Source organism: Schistocerca gregaria, chromosome 3 (genome assembly GCF_023897955.1).
Source record: "Schistocerca gregaria isolate iqSchGreg1 chromosome 3, iqSchGreg1.2, whole genome shotgun sequence".
Taxonomy (NCBI): Eukaryota; Metazoa; Arthropoda; class Insecta; order Orthoptera; family Acrididae; genus Schistocerca; species Schistocerca gregaria.
Window position 1 is genome coordinate 250,573,186 of NC_064922.1, and position 21,321 is coordinate 250,594,506.

General features: G+C 38.7%; 1 protein-coding gene across 4 annotated transcripts in view; it reads right to left on the reverse strand.

The window, feature by feature from the left end:
* LOC126353955 (protein saal1) overlaps positions 1–21,321 on the reverse strand; it is an 88,294-nt gene that overhangs the window by 6,634 nt on the left and 60,339 nt on the right. For 3 of the 4 annotated variants that reach the window (XM_050003257.1, XM_050003258.1, XM_050003256.1), the window contains exon 7: positions 14,084–14,242. In XM_050003257.1, the coding sequence (XP_049859214.1) occupies positions 14,084–14,242 (159 nt within the window). The remainder of the gene's footprint in view (positions 1–14,083; positions 14,243–21,321) is intronic. The other variant, XM_050003259.1, reaches the window with a different exon arrangement.

The window sequence follows — 21,321 nt, forward strand, 5'->3', positions numbered from 1 at the left end:
TGGCAGCACCATCTTGCTGCTGATTGTGGCCTCTAGTGTCTGCAGTTTAGTTGTCAGGTGTGGACCTTACTGTACAGGAACACTTAGCTTTTCTCAGTTCAGTACAGGATTATACGCCTTATTCAATTGTAGGCTTCTGTCCTTGTTAATTAGAGCACCTTGGAACCTAAGGTGAAGATATCTTGTGCACACTTGTTCACAGGGCATGATCCATGTGTGGCACAGACAGCGAGCCCTTCAACTGAGGTGAAGCGCCTGGAGAAGACATTGCAACAAAATGGGTAGAGCAGCAAGCAGACAATGCATGTGTTCAGACAGGTCATACCTCTGGAAAAGTAGAAAGCAAAAAGGTGCACAATTCTCTAGCCTGCATCCCATTTGTCAGCAACACCTACATAAAAGTAAGCAGAATCTTGGAGGGACACAATGTTAAATGGGTCTTTCACCCCCCACTCCCCATCCCCATCCTCACCCCCTAGGACCTTGACACTGCTAGGTTCAAAAATAAGGATGACCTAGGCCTACAGAAAGTAGGGTTCCATTAAATCCCCTGCCAATGAGGCAGGACACACATTCCAGAAACTGTTTGCACAGTAGAAGAAAGGTACTGTGAACAAAGATTCCACACCAATTAGGCCAAAACACCAAACCAGCTGTCATTGTACTATAGACTACAATAAAACCAAGATACTTGGGCAGTCCTGCTCCTTCTGGGATTGAGTGATAAAGAGGCCACTGAAATTAGACACCATGATAATTTAATTATCAAAGAGAGCAGCCTTCAACTGAGTCAGGTATGTAACCCCAAACTGAGTTGAGAAAAAGCTGAGCACTCTCTTACAGTGGGGTAAGCACCCAGTGACAATACTACGAATGCTACCCCCCCACCATTGCCACCTCTCATAATGGCGGAAGCACAGTCAGAGTAGCAGAGTGGTAGAGGGTGTAACAGCCAAAGTATGTAGGATGCCAACGTGGGCGGAGTAGCAGTCACCAGGAACCACCTGAGGTTGGCAACACGTCTGTTTCCCAAAATATCACGGATAACTTACAATATGAATCCAGCGGACACCAAAGAATTCTACAATACTCCTGGATTTCCTATTGTAAGGGGGTAATTGACAATAGAGTTCAGCATAAGTAGTGTGTAAGCTTAGGGACTGATGACCTTAGCAGTTAAGTCCCATAAGATTTCACACACGTTTGAACATTTCATTTACATATGATCAGAATTTCTTTATGTTTTATGAGATATCTGCTGGTAATTTTCTTCTATGATAGTCATCAAAGGCTTCACCCAATGACCTACAACTCATTCAGCATGTCTCTCTCTACAGCCTTATGCTCTGTTTCACATCTAGTACACAGAAGTCTCCAATTTGCTGGAAGTTTTTTTTGAGTTACTGTAGATCATGGAGTGTTTTTCCCATCATGAACTGTTCTACTAGGTACATATTCATCCAGTGCATGATCAATTATTCTTCTCAACTTGATGTGCAGTTCTTCTGAATGATCTTGTGCAGACCCCCACACATGATAGATGGTGGAATGCTTCATAGGAGACCCTACAGATTCACCGAGGGAATATGGATGACAGAAGGGATCCACAAGACTAGAGGACAGTACTGACCTGATGCAACCACAAAAATAAAGACATAATGAAATTTAATAAATATCATACAATTGTTGTTCTCATTGTTAGCTACAAGATCTGGTCAAATGGTATTTTGGATAGAATTCAGTCCTTAACCAAAGAAACTGCAAGTGAATATATGTGAGAATTTCAGGAAAGGGCAATTCACCGTAGTGGTTGCTTACTAAAAAAGTAAGGTAACACAGTAAATATCTGCTTACACTGCTCATAAATTACAAGAATGCTGCATTCCTTTTCAACTGTGAAAGGAGTGAAGGGTTCCTACAAAGATGGTCACTATCATAAGAGTTTCAACAAAATGTTCTCAGGTTTCCAGCCACACCATTTCAAATAAAAGAGAAACTTCCGACAGTGGTCTCCGGCATTGTCATCATGAGTCAAAATCACTGACTACCAGTGCTGGCACAGTGTTCCACTCATACAGACATAATAGTAGCATCTGTAACCTACCAGGGATGGCTGAAGTGATGCATAAATGGAAAGGTGAGTCAGGCAGCTCATAACAGCTCGTGCTGGCCGTGGAGCCAATTGACATCGAGTGACCCTTGGGGCCAGCAACATGTTTGAAACTGTTGTTCTGACCTATGTCTAAATGCCTATATTCCAGCCCTGGCAGTCAGCAATTTTTATTCCTAATGGTGATGGTGGAGACAGCAGTAGAAAGCTTGAATGTTTTATTTGAAATGACACAGCTTGATAATCAAAAAATATTTCATCTATTTATGCCACCCTGAAAGACTCCAGGAACATATGGCGAGAGGAGGTCTTAGAAGAATTAAGGGTAAAGTGTAACTTAATAGCAAATTAATAGAAAGCATTGAGATGGCCTGTCTCCTGTATCGTTTCACCTTGCACTGGAAAAAATTGTGCAAGAAATTTTACATGGAAATTTTGCTGGAATAGAAACTGGAGTTGAAAACACCATGTATTACACTAGTGCTAAAATATTTCCCTACTGTTCAGATCAAAAGAGGTTGTGATACAAATGATTAAAGCCATGAGGAGAGCAGTAAACAAGGCTTCACTTCTCATAAATGAAATATAACTGAATTTCTCCTAATCAGTTGTAGACAAGACAATAATACTGAACAGCTCCAGATGTTCGCAGTTAGGAACTGGTTATACACTAGAGTCCAAGAGTTTAAATATTCAAGCATGATGTTCTTAACAGATGTCCTATCATCCTGTTCCTTCCTCTTGAAATTGTTTTCCATACGCTCCTTTCCTTGCAGATTCTGTGTGGAATCACCTTATTCCTTCCCGTATTAGTCCGGATAATTTTCAACATTCACCTGTTGCACCACATCTCGATTCTCTCCTTTCCCATGGTCCATGCTTTATTACCATACAATGCTAAGCTCCAAAGGTATATTCTCAGAAATTCCTTCCTCAAATGAGGACCTATGATTGATACTAGCAAACTTCTGTATGGCAGGAATGCCCTGTCTGCCAGTGTTAATTTGGTTTTTATGAGCATCCTGTATATGAAGCTGTAACGGCATAAAACTCCATCACAGTCTAAAGTCATAATCAGGCCATAGTTGCACCAGCAACCCTTCACCATGCACCTAATTTCACATCAGACTCCTTCCATGTGACAATACCCACATGTATAACATTGGCCCCGTTTGAGGTGTTCTGACAGAACCAAGAAACACATATTCTTCCGCTATGGTCAGTGTTGGACAGCAGTATTTAACCCCCCCCCCCCCCCCCCAGGCCAGCCCATCATCCTTGAACACCTAGGCAGTAGTAATATGTTCAGTCTGTTGGACAGTGCAGTACTTATGACATAGTCACCACTGCCATCTCCAGGATGCAACCTCCATCCACTAACTGACTGACTGACTACCTGGGCTCCCAACAGCCAGCCACTCTACTACTGCCATATGGTCTAAGCCACCTCGGCACCACTGCTTCCCGACCTGTGAGGTCTGAGTTCAACATGTGGGACAATGTCTCGGGCGAACCTATCTAGCCCTGGCAACCGTTAGCCATTCACCCAACCCACCATCCAACATCAGGTGTAGAGGTAGCAGTAAACCATATGCTGCCACACACAAAGAAAGTCTAAACCAGTATGCCTGTGTCAGTATACTCAGGTCTGATGGTCACTGACCTTTGCCTGCTCTCTGCCTTCTGCGGACAGCCTGCTCTACGTTTGTTTATGATTGTTAATACAGGATGTCAGAATCGAGATGGCTGCCTACACCCATCCCTGATGGGGAGCCACTAGCCCACACCATCCTAAGAACACCCGTTACAACACTAATCCAGCATAAGAGATGTGAAACATGTGGGTAGCCTAAAACTGGATTACAATGATCTACTTATTTTTGAACAGGAAGTTTTAAGGAAAACATTAGTACAAAACAGGACTTGCTCTAAAGGGAAATAATGGATCAAGCACAATCTTGAACTAGAGCAGTTATGTAAAGAACAAAATATCATGGATCTAATGAGGAGTAAATGTAACAGAGGGGCAAGTCAAGTCATGTGACAATTTACTGTGTTGGACATTAAAAGCATTGGATATCATGTCAAGAAGGAGAAGATCACCTGGCAAGTCACGAAAAAATGTGGAATGACGCCGATCGGAATATCTGAGATGGAAGAATATGTGGTGGTGATGGTTAGTGTTTAACGTCCCGTCGACAACGAGGTCATTAGAGACGGAGCGCAAGCTCGGGTTAGGGAAGGATTGGAAAGGAAATCGGCCGTGCCCTTTCAAAGGAACCATCCCGGCATTTGCCTGAAGAGATTTAGGGAAATCACGGAAAACCTAAATCAGGATGGCTGGAGAAGGGATTGAACCGTCGTCCTCCCGAATATGAGTCCAGTGTGCTAACCACTGCGCCACCTCACTCGGTGAAGAATATGTAATATGACTGGAAACTACCAGGAATCGATGAACGAGCAGCATTGCAACAGCACAGGCACATTGGATCTGGCCACAGAATAATTAAGATGATAATTTTTAAATTATAATTTCAGGTAGCCAAACCAGATTTTGAGGTTGTGACATACGTACAAAATTGAAAAGCAGAGATATTAATGTGCTTATCAATCCTTGTTCTTTTTGTCATTTTTTAATTGCATCAAAACATAATGGTGTATCTTGAACAGTTATAACAGTATCTTATGATCATCTCTGATCATTTCTGTTTAACAACTCAATGTAAGTTGTGTGATATTAAGATATTTCTTACATCTCCTAACAATCCAAATCCTTGGTTACTGGAACACACTTTTTTTTAACACTGTTCAGACTAATGCCATCATGTACGGCATGTACTTTAAATTGTTTCCCTTGAACTAGTGTACTCCACACAATGTATCAGTGGGATCTTATCTCTTCCTTTTCTTCATTCTGTCTTTGCTCTGATTCAGAAATATTCTCAATTTCTACTTTCTTAAGGTATTAACTTCCCTTCATTGTTACAACCATTCTCCCCATGTCAGTTTCCAATGTCTTAATAATACATTTGTTGCAGTCTAACAGTCATGCAAGTTTGAAGTATAATTATAATAATATAAGAAATTAGAAATTTTACAAATTTGGTTTGCATAGTCACTTATTGACCACGTCTTTCTTGTGCAAAGTTCTATATGGAGATGTCTGCATATTTGATAATATAGTTTATACTCACACATTGTGTTTAGTTCCTGAAATGTACTGTTCTTTACAAATTAAAAAAAAGGTGGTGGAAACAATGGACTGCCATTACCATAATCACATGTCTCATCTTGATGTTTTCCTTTGTCCATATTCGGTCAATTGTGGTCCCTGTGCTCCAAAATTCTGGATGCACATCTTCCATTTTTTCCTTCAACCTTTTCAGAAGACATTCCAAAACAGCGGTGTTGGGCAGCATCATATCTGTACATAGATCTTCAGTGGGGTAAATGAGTCTGCATTGCGTTGTTCTGGACACTCCAATAAGTTTCTTTATGTAGGTTGTCCTTATTCTTCCTAGTGTTGTTAGATTTTTCAGTGTGAGATGTGGTTGGATGATTTCTATACTGTAGGGCAAGATTTTGACTCTGAATAGTCCCATTGCTTTTTACAGGTCGAGGATCTTGTGTGTTCTATTTCATGAATATCCATTATTGCTTGCACTGCTTTCTCTGTTTCGTGTTTTGTGAAATATTTTGGACTTGTCGGTATCGTGACGCCTAGGTATTTGAAGTCTGGTGAGATTTTTTGTTTACTATTCCATATGAAGGTGCTTTTCCTTCATTTCTGATTACCATAATTTCTGTTTTTGCCAGATTTATTTTGAAATCATGCTTGATGCACCAACTTACTATGTTGTTTATCATCTCTTGTAGCATTGCAAAATCTTTTGAGCCTATTATAATATTGTCTGCTTATGCATTATGAGTTTACCCCTCCCTTTGGGGGTAGTCTTACAAATTCCACTACAGCTAGGATAAATAACAATGGACCTAATGGGTTTCCCTGAGATTCTCAAATTGAAGTATCAGCTCTGATAGGGCGAGGGGTGTCCGAGATCCTTATTTCGTTCCATCGCATTATTGTTCTTATGATTCATGACCATGTTGCGAGCGTTTCCTCAGCTTTCTTTTCTTATTCTTTTTTTTTTTTCTGATAAGGTCGGCTTTTCTAAAGCCTACAAATACGACATAAAACTTTTCTCTCTCTTCCATATGTTCTTTAGCAAGCATTCTATTGTGGTCAGGGTTTATATTCTTTTCCTGAATCCCATTTGGTTTTAGGGGATGTTTTCATCAATTGTTTCTGCAAAAGTTTGTTGTATTTCTGACTCCCATGTCCCAGATGTAACAATAAATTGACAGTCTTCAAAACGTCAGATTTACACAATGTAGTGCAAAGCTTATCTAATGTAAGCCTAGGTCTGTGATTAAAATAACTGTATAAATGATGCTGAATTGTGTCTTGTGCAGAAGGATCCAGTAGTGTTTGGTTATGCTGTGTATGAAACGTGTCTGTTTTGTTAGCATCATATTGCGTGTGTGTGTGTGTGTGTGTGTGTGTGTGTGTGTGTGTGTGTGTGTGTGTGTGTGTGCGTGTGTCGGCACGCATGCGTGTTTGGTGTTGTTATCATGTGTGATAAAATACAAAATAAAAAGTCCAGGCCCAGGATTCAGAATCCAAACACATCATGAAAGAAAGTCAGACAAGGAATTGGAAGTGAACTAATTGTGGCAGTCTGGCAACGCGAACAGTTCAGGCATAACACTGAGTGCTCTGATTGGTGGAAACCACCCAGAACGCATGAAGTGTCAGCTATCAATCAATTTTAATACGACTATAGTTATGTTGTAATGAATATTTATATATTTCATTTATATATTTGCTATCAATGGGGCCACAAAGTACTTAAGAGAATTAGAAGCCTCTTTACAGCTACAAATTAATAAGCAGTTACTCAAAATGATGATAAATACTGAAGAGTCAAAGAAACTACTACACCTGCCATGTAATGTGTAGGGCCCCTGCAAGCATGAAGAAGTCCCGTAACATGACATGGCATGAACTCAATTAATGTCTGAAGTAGTCAGGGCTGTCCATAAATCCGTAAGAGTACAAGTGAGTGGAGAGCTATTCTGAACAGCTCATTGCAAGACTTCCCAGATATGCTCAATAATGTTCATGTCTGGGATGCTTGGTGGCCAGCAGAAGTGTTTAAACTCAGAAGAGAGTTCCTGGAGTCACTCTGTAGCAATTCCGGAGATGTGGTGTGTAGCACTGATCTGCTGGAATTGCCCAAGTCTGTCAGAATGCACAACGGACATGGATGAATGCTGGTGATCAGACAGCGTGCTTATGTACATGTCACCTGTCAGCGTCATACCTAGACATATCATGGGTCCCATATCACTCCAACTGCACACACCCCAGAACGATTACAGAGCCTCAACCAGTTTGAACAGTCCCCAGCTGACATGTAGGATCCAAGGATTCACGTGGTTGTCTCCATACTCTTACACATCCACCCACTCAATACAATTTGAAATGAGACTCGTCCGATCAGGCAAAATGTTTCCAGTCATCAACAGTCCAATGTCGGTGTTGACAGGACCAGGCGAGGTGTCGTCAAGGGTACACAAGTGGGCCTTCGGCTCCAAAAGCCCATATCAGTGATGTTTCATTGAATGGTTCACACACTGACATTTGCTGAAGGCCCAGCATTGCAATCTGCAGCACTTTGCAGAAAGGTTGCACTTCTGTTACATTGAATGACTCTTCCGTCGCTATTGGTCGCATTCTTGAAGGATCTTTTTCCAGCCACAGCTAAGTTGGAGATTTGATGTTTTATCAGATTCCTGATATTCACGGAACACTCACAAAATGGTCATAAAGACAAAATCCCCACTTTATCACTACCTTGGAGATGCTGCATCCCATAGCTCATGCGCCCACTATAACACCATGTTCAAACTGTATTAAATCTTGATAACCTGCCACTGAGCAGCAGCAGCAGATCTAACAACTATGCCAAACACTTGTTGTCTTATATAGGTGCTGCTGACTGCAGTGCCATATTCTGGCTGTTTACATATCTCTGTATATGAATACACATGCCTATACCAGTTTCTTTAGCACTTCAGTGTAATTCTATTACATGTACAAATGCTTCTTCACAGACATATCTACCTAACTGCTTCTGCTTTTGACAATTCTATTAAATCATATAAAAAAAGGACTCCATTTTTATGTATGAACTGTGAGCCTTTTTTGGCTGGAACAAAATAAGCTCTGTTCCACTGAACACGTTACTGAACAAAACTTTTATATAGATTATTTGTAATATTGCCTAAGTGGTTAAGGAAGATATTTATTGATAACCTTATTTAAATACCATCTTGAATGAAAATATGATGAGGAATGAGTCAATACATATATAAAAAGACAAAACAATCTGTCTGTATATTTTAAGTCTTAAATACCACTACCCACTGTAGAGTAAAGTACTGCCAACTGAGAGGGACAATTCAAGGAGATTCGACGAGTTATCTGCAATCACAGTCATATAATTTACACAACAGGCTTACTGATCACTTTTTCTAAATAAATAGTTTCTTTAAAGGCGTGACTTCAGTTGAGAACTTCATAAAACCACAGGGACTGAAAGTCTGTTGAATAAGCTAGCTTCCTACTTGTCTTCAAATTAATGCATGTGCAAAACCTGCTGAACTGTGTTGCCTGATTAGTTTTTCCATGTACTGAGTTCATTTTAGTTAGTTCCTCACCCAGATCCCAATGGACTTCACAGATTGTGTTTCATTTCTTCTATGACCATGAATGTCAATTTATCATAGCAGTGCATAATGTTTATTTTTTCAAGGTATCATAATAGTGTGTGTCTGGCAGTTGGGATTTGAACTGTTTACTGCAAATTAATTGCAGCCCTGTTCACCTCTCACCTGGGTTGTCTCTCCAACAAGTGAATTTAGGCCTCCTATTAAAATGCTTATATCATCAACAAACAATAATGGTTTTGAACAGCCCATCAAAATCTCTGGGAGAGACCTTAGCAATAAACGCTTGTTGGAAATATGTCTTGAGTTACAGATTTGTAAAAAGATAAATCAAAGATGGACCTAATAAGCCAGAACAGAGTATTAAGACTGTATTAGAAATGTCATTGCAGGCAAAAGAATTAATTATTTTTAGTGACAACTGATTTTTTTCAATCTCCTTAGATGTTGAATTTTCAAAATTAATACTCGTCTGATAGTGTACACTATGTGAAAATATATCTATTGCATTTGCATTTGATCGTGTATTTTCACACATTAATTTCCTTACCATAATTAGAAAGTAATAATTAAATGATTTCAGTATCTTAAAATGCTTTGTCACAAATATTGTTGTATCATATTCATCTCATTGTTTTTATCTGTTTGTTACTTAGTTTTGGTAACAGACTGGACAGCTTTACAAAATACACTGTAATGTTCATTCAGATTTTGATTGGCGACACTTCTAAGAATTTAACAGTGCTCTCTCCGTCCTGTGTATCATCCATCTTCTTTCAATGCTTCTGTTTTATTTAGTATTATTTGTTGTAGAGGAAATTAATGTTTCAAAGAGCTAAAGCTATATTTTTAAGAAAGCATTAAATTTTACTGTGAGGCCATTTGAAAACATCCCTTGAACAATATTCTCTACAATACAGGACTTAGGATTCTACCCCCCTTTTTGTGTACGTAGCCATTCCCCCTTTTCCTGTTACTGGTTCTAGAATATGAAAACATATTGTATCCTCAGATTTGTATCTGGTCAATTTCTCTGTTTTCCCGTAACTGATGAGCATGACACATTTGCTGACATTCCATTTGCCCTTTCATTTCCCTCTTTTGACATTAAAGTTAACCCTTTTTAATTATGAGTCTTCTTACATTTTAATGGAAGATATTAAATGAATGTTTAAAGCAGGCGCAGCTCATAATTAAGGCTCTGAGGCATTTTGCATACTTCCCACAAGGATTGACATGATGGTAGTCAATGTCTTTGGAATTGCTGCTACTGAGTAATTTTTCTTGAACAGGTAGTAGCTAGTTTTAAATCTGTACCCTGAAATGTCAGATAGCTCTAAGTTTGAGGGTGTGGCTTCTACTGAGTGTAGCTCTCTTTGGTATCCTCAAGGCTCTTATTATTCAGTCTAAGAGTACCCTATCAACCTCCAAACAATTTCACTGCTTGCATAAAAAGGGAATGAACAGAGCAGCTGAAACCTTGCCATAAAATCTGTGTTTCTATAAAGCTCTACTATATTTGATGCGTTATTGATGTATAGAATTCTTGTTTTGATACTTCTAGAATACAGTAATGGTTACATAAGTGTCACCACCTAGGAAGAGTTTCATGAATGATTAGAGGATATAAGAGCACCAAATATGTCCCATTATTTTTTCCAGCAAAAGAACTCAAAGCAGCTATTAATTTGTTCGAATTACACTCTTCAGATTAAATGTCATGAACTGTATGAGATGTGTAACCAAAAGGATATCGTGAAAGCATCACATACTTTGATCTTACTGAACTTACTTTACGGAAACAACTTTGCAAAAGCTTGTCCTGAAAGTGTGCAACTTCTGCAGATAATAGTGACTTTCCCAGTGACAAGTGGAGAGGCAGATCAATTCTTCTCTAAGCTAAACCTAGTGAAAACATTCATACAAAATACTGTGAGTGAGGGCTGATTTTCTGTGAGCACAGAACACAGTGTTTTCTCTTCAAAAAGAAGTGCTGAATCATCCAAATTTCACTTAAATTGTCTCAGACTATTTTGCAGTGCATAAGGAGAGATGAGCTGATTTCATCTATAAAATAATGAATTAAGTTAAACAAAATGCACAGTGATATACGATAAGAAGAAATTCCTTTGATGTAATTATGCATTTTGTCTACTGAATGAAGTGCATAAAAAGGCTGGCAACATCTTTATCCTCTTACATCATATTTTCCTACACTTTAGTACAACAGACAGTATTAAAAATGATGCATTTTGGAGAAATCTTTACTGTGCTGTACAATTTAAAAGTGCGTATTTTCATAATACACAAGCATAAATATGAAAACCAACAAAAATGGCATTCTAGCTGTTGTGTCAACTTCAGACACCACACTAGAGATTGCGATAATCGATAGCGGTCCAGCACTTGCAACCTCTCTGGACTCGCTAGCACTTGCAGTGCCACCGTATTGCATGGACAGAGACTTGAAGATCACACCGGCTGAGTCAGCTACAAGTCATGAGCAAAGTCAGATTAGAATAGCCTTCAGTTCAATAGGGTTGCAGCCTCGAGTTCGTGCATGTATTACACACGTAATACCAGAATTGTGTTACCTTGCTTATTGTATAATCCAGTTAATGTTTGTTAATGAGTCATTTGTATTCAAGAAAGGTAGTTGTTATTAGTTATGTTGCTGGAATGCAGTAGCAGGACAAAGTAAAGTAAAGCTTATTTACTAAAGTATTCCAGCACTAATTATTATAGAATGATCCAGATTCCTACAAGCACTCCACTCATGCTAGCCTCTATCAGCCCACTGCAAATCCCAGGGGTACTGATCAAAAAGCATCCTGCATTTGTGTGAGGTCATGACATGCTGCCATCAACCTTCACATCATTAGCTCCAGAAACACTTAAATCAACATGGTGGTTGATCAGTTTTCTTCTGTTAGCCACTCACAGCAAAAGTCCCATAATGTCACGGAAATATAACTATGTTGCTACGTGAACTCATAAACACTCACTGAACACAGATAAAACATTAAATGTCAGAAGTTCAGAACTGAAAATATGAAAAACATTATGAAACCAAACGAAAATACTGTATATACCCTTTTGCCCTTTTGGCTTGAGTGTGATACTGCCTCCCCCCCTCCCCCCCCCCTTTTGAAATCTTGGTTGCTGTGGCAGATTGATCTCTGTAACATAGCCTGAGGTCTAGGTTAGTTCCATTGAAGATATTGCAGTCTTCTCCAGTACGGAAATCATGAGTCACGCCTGGTTTATAGTACATAAAACCTAGTGAAAACATTGGAAATCACCACATATCATTTACCATACACAGAGTGATAAATCAATCACACCATGAGAGAGATCTCCTCTCTCTCTATGAATTTCCTAGCTCTGCATCAACAGGGCCCATAGCTGACTTCGTACGTGGCTCTAAGCCTTAATGATGCCTTTCTCAATTGTGTAATAGTGTCTGCAATCATAATTGTTGCTGAACCCCTACATACGACATTAATTTCTTTACCAAGACCTTAAATTACAAGCAGCATAGTTGAGGTTAAACTGAAGACATATCAGACTTTCAATATTCCAGAATATTTTTACTGATTTTTAAGGTTTAATTATTACCTAGCCACCTAATCTAACATTATTGCTCCCAACAGAAGCCTTCTGCAGCTCTTGTGGCAGCTTGTAAGTTTAACTGCTTTTTCTTCCCTTTAGCCACGAATATATAGCAAAAGCACAATAACTATCATCACACAATCATTAATGTATGGCCAGCACCACTTTATAAGAGAATTGCTACTATTCTTTTGCACTGATTTCTGTGCCCAAAAATCTTTGGCAGATATTTATTCAATGTAAGATGATTACACGCTATTATTGAATGAAAATTACTGCGCATTGTATTGTTACCACAATTTTGAATGACGCTTTTTATACCTAGATAATTTGCTGAATGGAAAATATTTTTATCCAATAATGATATTATAATTTGCAAATGCAATTTGTTTGGTCTATATAACTTAACCTATGAAGATTACATGCTAGAAGGTAATGTGACTTGTTTACTGCTGTAGAAATGAAGGCTAGGTCAATTCATGGTATGTACAGAAGTACAACACCAATGTTAATCATTTGTCTTTCACGAAATTAAACATAGTTAGTAATGTTATAAATATCTAAGTGACAAGATATTAATATCCACTGAAATATACTAAAATGTTCTCAAACTAACAGGTAACTTTTGTAAATCAGAGTAGTTGTAACATGTTCTGAACATAACTATCATTATTATTTCTCAAGTAAATACTGCTTAAACTTCTATAGTGGCAAATGCGCTAAAATTGCATCATGCTTTGTAATTATATAGTTATAAATTGTAGTGTCAAAATAATTATAATTGATGAATTTAACTGATGCAGAGTGGAAATAACTTTCTAGTGCTAACAACTGTCTGTCATTAACAATTTATTTTCAACTCATTCTTAATGTACAAGAACAATTAATACACGTTCATTTGGCTGCAGTTTCAATGAAAATACGGTATAAAGTTATTGTTTACTCTCTCAGACTTCCAGAACAGATACTCTTCTTCTTCTCATTGCTTTACACAGAAATAACATCTGGTTGAATATTATCAGTTATCAGAATACAGTTATCAGAATAAGAACACTCCTGTTGAGGCATTTCCTTTCACGTTATTTTATGCCTCACCTTTCTTTCCTTTTTTACTTGGTAGCACTTCTAGACAGCATTAGGACTGAATATAGAGCATTATTCCAATTTTGAAACAATTTTGTCAGCATAAGTTCTTTGGTGTACATATAAAATGAACATCACATAATTCCACAGCACTTTACTTAAATCTTCCTCAGCTGTAGTGGACACCAAATGATGCATCTGTAAAGTAATGCTCCAACATGAAGACTATTTTGTTGTGCTGAGGTATAATTCCAGTTGCATATCATTTACTGCAACTACATTATGAATTATGGATTCTTCATAATCATAAATTTAAATAATATTTCCAAAACTCCTGAAAAAATGTTGTGAAATGCAGAGAACCTGACTTGTCTATCCTACTTTTTAATTGGCATTTCTACATTTTTGCACTTCTTATTTTGGTAAGGCAATCATTTCTAAATGTTTCTTCATTATGACAACTATTTTGTGTCTTGCAATACTTACTCACAATGTCTGTGCCTTCCTCATAGTTATGAAAACAATTAACAGCCATAATCCAATCTGAGGCGGACCTCCTTAACTGATAAGTTTCATCTATGTCTTGTAAGGGATGGCATTCTTTAAAATATTCATTGAAGGAGACCACAAGTGAACGAAGCAGTTCTGAAAAATAATAAATTGTGCTTTTACACTTTTAAGAAATGAAAAGAAGAATGATAATAGCTGTCTAAGGAACCACAAATATCATCTGTACCACATGAAAGAAGAAAAACAAAACTATTATATTTGCCTAGCCTTCTATTATGATTTAAAAGTATCAGTTACATAAACATTACATAAGATCTAAATATTTATATCTGGCATATACAGAAACAAAAGCTATAAGCAATTTCAGAAAATTTCAAGCTCAAATTTACACAGTGTCAAGGTATATACAGCTAGTAGACTTGCCAATCTGTAGATTTTGCTTATCAGTCCTATGTATAAATCAGAACTGAACACGCATATTTTTAATAATTATTGTTGCATACTGTGCTATCATACTAGATTCTGAATCAAATAAAATTCAATAGGTGGTTCACTTAGGTAGTAATCAAATACCATTTTAAGATTACAGCTTTCTTACTTGAAGACTTACTTTTGAATGATGTCTCATCCTGTAAATTCTGCAAGGCCATGAGACATTATTCTTCCTTATTCAAAAATGTTCATGGTTTTCCCATTTTTTGTATAATTTTTATAATACGACTCATATCACCATCTGTACTTTTAACTAATGTCACTGAACCAGGCAAGTTAGTGGATAGTAGAGATGTCCATTTCCTTTCTGTTTCAGGGCAAGGACTACAGTAGGGAGGAATGGTGTAGACCAGGAAGAGCATGAGCTAGGGTGTGGAGGGGCAGCAAGGGAATGGGATAGAAATGTGACACCAGCGAGCTCTGAACCCAGGGCCAATCTCCATTCTTTCACTGACTTATTCTCCCAGCCATTTCATATGGCCCTATTCAGTTCAACATAGTTTGGACATCATCAGACTCCACCTCTCACATTTCTCCACGAAAGAAATGCCATTAAAATAAAACCCATCAACCATCAACATAACCACCAACATCCTCTCCATTTCAACAGCTGCCATCCCTTTATGGGTGTTCAAAGATGAACTGAAATCAACAAAAAAGATTCAATCATGAAGCTTTTCAAGAAGATGGTCATTTGTTCCTTTGGTTACAATGGAAATTTCATGACTAAAACTTAAGAGGAGTAAAGAACAGTATGCTTGTTTGCCACAAGGCATCAATGAAACTCAGAAAAGGAACTGGAAATATTACATCGTTTATCATGACACCACCATTTCTCAAACAATGCATCAAGCAATTGATTATTTGACGGAGGAAAACTTCAAATTAATATCCCATTGCCAGTAGTCACCTGATTTATCACCTATAAAACTCATTTCGTTCCCTTATGCGAAACAAAAAATGTGCAGACAGTGATTTGTATCACAGTGAGAAGCTGCAACTCCTTCCAAAACCATGTTCTTGAGGTAACATCAGAGTGAAAAACAACTGTTAGTTCAAACACACAAACAAATACATACATTTTAAAGGGTAACATTTAGAGAAACAGTAAAATCATTTGAAATAAGAAATATTTTTCTTTCATTATTATTATAAATTTTAAAAGGTGGGCCTTGCATCCAATAATTTACACCCACTCTTTTCTCTCCATGGCTTTCCTCTTCACGTTCTTTTATTTCCTGTTCTCCCTAGCCTGGACCCTGGTGAGCTCACTGGTGCCACATCCCTACCCCATTCTGTTTTAGTCCTCTCTCTCACAGTTGTTGTCTTTCCTTTCCTTCTGCTTCTTGGTTATGACAACTGGGACAACATATCTATGTGTACGTTTATACGTTATTGCTGTTGTTGTTGTTGTTGTTGTTGTTAGCTATAAATTCAGTTTTGTTTATGTGGCTGTTAGCAACTCAACATCTAACTTATACTTTCCATGATTACCTTTATTCTTCTCATTGTTTATACTAAAACCAGGAGTCTCCAACACTAAATATTTATGGTAAATCTCGGCAATTTTACTGCCAGACTCCACTGAAATAACAAACACCAGTATTTTTTATGTTCTCAGTAGGGAACTGGCTGACTCAAAACTAATCCCTGGGATTCAAAACCATCACCTCTGTAGCATTTCAAATGAAAAATAAACATGCACCTGCATACATTCTTTTCAGCTCGTTCAGTTAACAGTATTGGTTCAAGTGTAAGATTTCCTTGGAAGCTAGCTTGTCATGAAGAACGACGCACATTGATCTACATTTTTACTATAAGCTGACATGTTAGATGTGTTGACTCCGTAACCTTTTTTTTTCCTTTCATTTGATTGACATTAACATTACAATTAAATTTTTAAATTAGCCCTCATCACCAACAACCCACAGTGGTCTGCGAATTTGCTGTGTTTCATTTCCATAGCCAGTCATGTGTATACCCATGCAATAATTACTGAAAATTTCAGGCTATACAACAGTTTAGCATCCTCATTAAACGAAGAAATCATTAACAAGTTTGTTTGTGTGGCCATCCTCTACAGCAAGCACAGAAATACAGTAGAGCGTCGATTATCCGTACATCGGTCAACCGAACTGGGTACTCGCTCACACCTATTACTCTCCCACCCTACCATCCATCATCCCCCTCACTCCCAAACCAAGTTTCCCACAGTAGTCACCGCACTGAGCCACTGCGGGAGGAACACTGCTTCCAATGGGGCCTTCACAAGGCGCTGCTGACCGGCCAAGCTGCCAGTCGCTGTGTTTCAACAATCAGCACACTTCTGTCGGCTTGGCACTGGCACTGGCACTGGCACTGCCTGTTTTTATGAATAAATTTACTGTACAGTACTTCTTTTTGGCAAATAAACATGAACGGTTTGATTATCCAAACAAACCAGTTTTCCGAACACCCATATCCCCCACTTACTTCGGATAATCGATGCTCTACTGTACTTGTTTTGCAAATAAAACCACCTTTTCTTGCTGCAACTTATTTTATTTTTCCCAGACACATTTCACCTTTCCTTGCTCTAAGGCATCATCAGTGGGATCTATAATGATACAGTTTTGTTATTTTTTGGTTATCAAACAGTTAAAGTTACACTTTTTATGTAAATAAGTAATTACTTATGGTTTGCTGTGATTTGCATTTCCTCTCATCTGGTCTGAAGATAGCACTACCTCTTTATTACCGACACATAAGTACAATTTTGTATTCCTTTTTTACATTGACTTTCTATAGCTATTTCTTCGGATATGGTGTTTTTAACAATGTAAATATTGTAACTACATTATGTGTTTTCTCCTCTTTGGTTTGTTTACCTACATGTTGCCAACCTAACGAAGTATATGTTCAAAACCAACTTCTATTCATGATGTTTATATCGTGTGTGTGTGTGTGTGTGTGTGTGTGTGTGTGTGTGTGTGTGTGTGTGTGTGTGTGTCGTTTCACCGTTCTGTGGAGGGGTTCATGGATAGCTGGTGACAAGGGTAAGTAGACATCAGGCAGTTACCTTAGACTCTGCCAACATAACCCCATGCAAATATTAGTCGATTTATGTCTGCAACATAAAGTTGTTCTTGATCAAAAAGTCAGTTTACGAGCCTAATTCATGTCATTTGCAGGTGGTATTACCGTTTTGTTTCAATGTGAAGAAAATAGTGGCTTAGTCTCATCAAATGCTCTCAAGTACGTATGGTAAAGATGCTATTAGTGAAAGAACATGTCGTGAGTGGTTTCAACCCTACAATAACGGTGATTTTAATGTCGTAGACTGGCACAGTGGTGGAAGAGAGAATGTTTACAAAGATGCAGAATTGGAGACATTGCTGAGTGAAAACTCACATCATACTCAAGAAGAATAGGCTCCGCCACACACCGTCAGGTGGCTTGCGGAGTACGAAAAAAAAGAAAATAGAAAGAAAAAGAAAGAAATAGAAATAGGCACGATTAGCCGGAGTGACACAGCAAACCATTTCAAAACATCTCAAGGCTATGGGCATGATCCAGAAAGGAGGAACTTGGGTCCCATGTGAGCTGAAACCAAGAGATGTTGAACAGTGTTTGTGTGTTTGTGAACAGTTGCTTCAGAGGCAAAAACGAAAGAGATTTCTGCACTGCATTGTTCATTATGATAACCCTAAATAAAAAATTCATGGGGATATCACAGCTATGCTTCCACGTCAACAGCCAAACCGAATATTCATGGCTCGAAGATCATGCTCTGCATTTGGTGGCAACAGCTCGGCATGGTGTACTAAGAGGTGTTAAAACCAAGTGAAACAATCACAGGTGCTCATTATCGAACACAATTAATGTGTTTGAGCAAAGCATTAAAATACAAATGGCCACAATACAGCAAGAGGCACGATAAAGTGATTTTTCAGCACGACAGTGCTTCACCCCACGTTGCAAAAGAAGTCAAAACGTACTGGGAAAGGTTAAAATGGGAAGTCCTACCCCACCCGCTGTATTCTCCAGACATTGCTCCCTCTGACTATCACCTGCTTAAATCAATGGTGCATTGCCTGGCTGACCAACACTTCCGATCTCATGAAAACATGAAGTCACAAATTGGATCGATTCTTGGATCGCTTCAAAAGATGAACAATTTTTTTGACACGGGATCCATACACTGCTCAAAAGATGGGAGAAAGTAGTGGCCAGCAATGGAAAATACTTTGAATGATACATGTGTAACCTATTTGTGTCATTAAAGCCTCAAATGTTGGGGTAAAAATGGCGGAAGCAAAGTTGTACACCTTGTAATATTAATCCTCTTGCAAGCATTATTCCATTATTTTATCTACTAATGTAAACAATGAATTGTTTGGCACGTGTACTTGATCGTTCAACAGGGTTTTTCTGATGTGCTAATTTTTGTTGCAGGTTTAAGAGGTTTTTTTAACTGTTGATTGTAGTTATTTTCATGTCTTCTTCTTCCATTATTACATGATGCAGAGGCTCTTGATGGTAGTGAACTGATCAGGAAATACAGAACTCCCAAATTCATTCTGCGAGATCATCAGGCAAATGCAGCAATGCCTCATCAGACAGAGAGAGCAATTCTCCACCATTCTCCTCATCTTGCACAGATTCCAAAAGGCAGCTGATGTCAAGCAATAGTATCTGAACTGGTCAGTACATACACCACTGATACTACGTAAGGTTTCAGTCTGAGATTCTCCCAAGCTCTTGACACAACAGTCTGAAGAGCTTAATAGCACAACAGTCTTCTTGAATCTCTTCTTTAGGTTGGTTATAACTCTTCTAGCACAGCTAAAACCGGTATACCACCTGCCAAAGTCTGCCAGACATGGTGCTTGTTCATATATACTACTGGCCATTAAAATTGCTACACCACGAAGATGACATGCTACAGACACATGATTTTACTGACAGGAAGAATATGCTGTGATATGCAAATGATTAGCTTTTCAGAGCATTCACACAAGATTGGCTGACATGCTGACATGAGGAAAGTTTCCAACCAATTTCTCATACACAAACAGCAGTTGACCGACGTTGCCTGGTGAAACGTTGTGATGCCTCGTGTAAGGAGGAGAAATGCGTACCATCACGTTTCCGACTTTGATAAAGGTCGGATTGTAGCCTATCACGATTGCAGTTTATCATATTGCGACATTGCTGCTCGTGTTGGTCGAGATCCAATGACTGTTAGAAAAATATGGAATCAGTGGGTTCAGGAGGGTAATATGGAATGCCATGCTGGATCCCAACAGCCTCATATCACTAGTAGTCGAGATCTTATCCGCATGGCTGTAACGGATCATGCAGCCACGTCTCGATCCCCGAGTCAACAGATGGAAAGTTTGCAAGACAACAACCATCTGCACGAACAGTTCGACGACGTTTGTAGCAGCATGGACTATCAGCTCGGAGACCATGGCTGCAGTTACCCTAGATGCTGCATCACAGACAGGAATGCCTGCGATGGTGTATTCAATGACGCACCTGGGTGCACGAATGGCAAAATGTCATTTTTTCAGATGAATCCAGGTTCTGTTTACAGCATCATGATGGTTGCATCCGTATTCGGCGACATCGCGGTGAACGCACATTGGGAGCGTGTATTCGTCATCACCATACTGGCATATCACCCGGTATGATGGTATGGGGTGCCATTGGTTACACGTCTCGGTCACCTCTTGTTCGCATTGATGGCACTTTGAACAGTGGACGTTACGTTTCAAATGTGTTACAACCCGTGGCTCTACCCTTCATCCGATCCCTGCGAAACCCTACATTTCAGCAGGAAAATGTACGACCGCATGTTGCAGGTCCTGTATGGGCCTTTCTGGATACAGAAAAGTTCAACTGCTGCCCTGGCCAGCACATTCTCCAGATCTCTCACCAACTGAAAACATCTGGTCAGTAGTGGCTGAACAACTGGCTCGTCACAATACGCCAGTCACTACTCTTGATGAACTGTAGTATCGTGTTGAAGCTGCATGGGCAGCTGTACCTGTACACGCCATCCAAGCTCTGTTTGATTCAATGCCCAGGCATATCAAGGCTGTCATACACCAGAGGTGGTTATTCTGGGTACTGATTTCTCAGGACCTATGCACCCAAATTTAATGAAAAATCACATGTCAATTCTAGTATAATATATTTGTCCTGAATACCCGTTTATCATCTGCATTTCTTCTTGGTGTAGCAATTTTAATGGCCAGTAGTGTATAAAACACCATGCACTTGCATTTGTATACAAATAATTGACAACTTTAGGTGGCATACGTTAAAATATTTTGCATATTTTCATCCATTTATTTCAAATGGGATACTATGTTGGGGCAAATGTTCACTTGGCAAACAAATATTCATTGAACAAAAGGAAGTGCTTACGATTATGTATAGGAGTCTTTCACAAATGTCTTTTAGGTATCTTTTTAAGATACTGGTAACCACATTTTTCTAACGCATTTATTCACTAATCAAACTGTAGTCAACATTCCACTTACGTTTAAAAGTAACAGAGATAACTACACATACAATGCTACAACAAAACTTTTGCGCACTCACATTTAGTGAATGTAATTTTGGAACAGAAATGAGTGAAACATCATATCTATAAATCTACCTATTCACAGAAATAGAATTTCTGACATGGAGCGACAGTGTTTCCACACGTAGAGTACGAGCCCAGGCGAGCA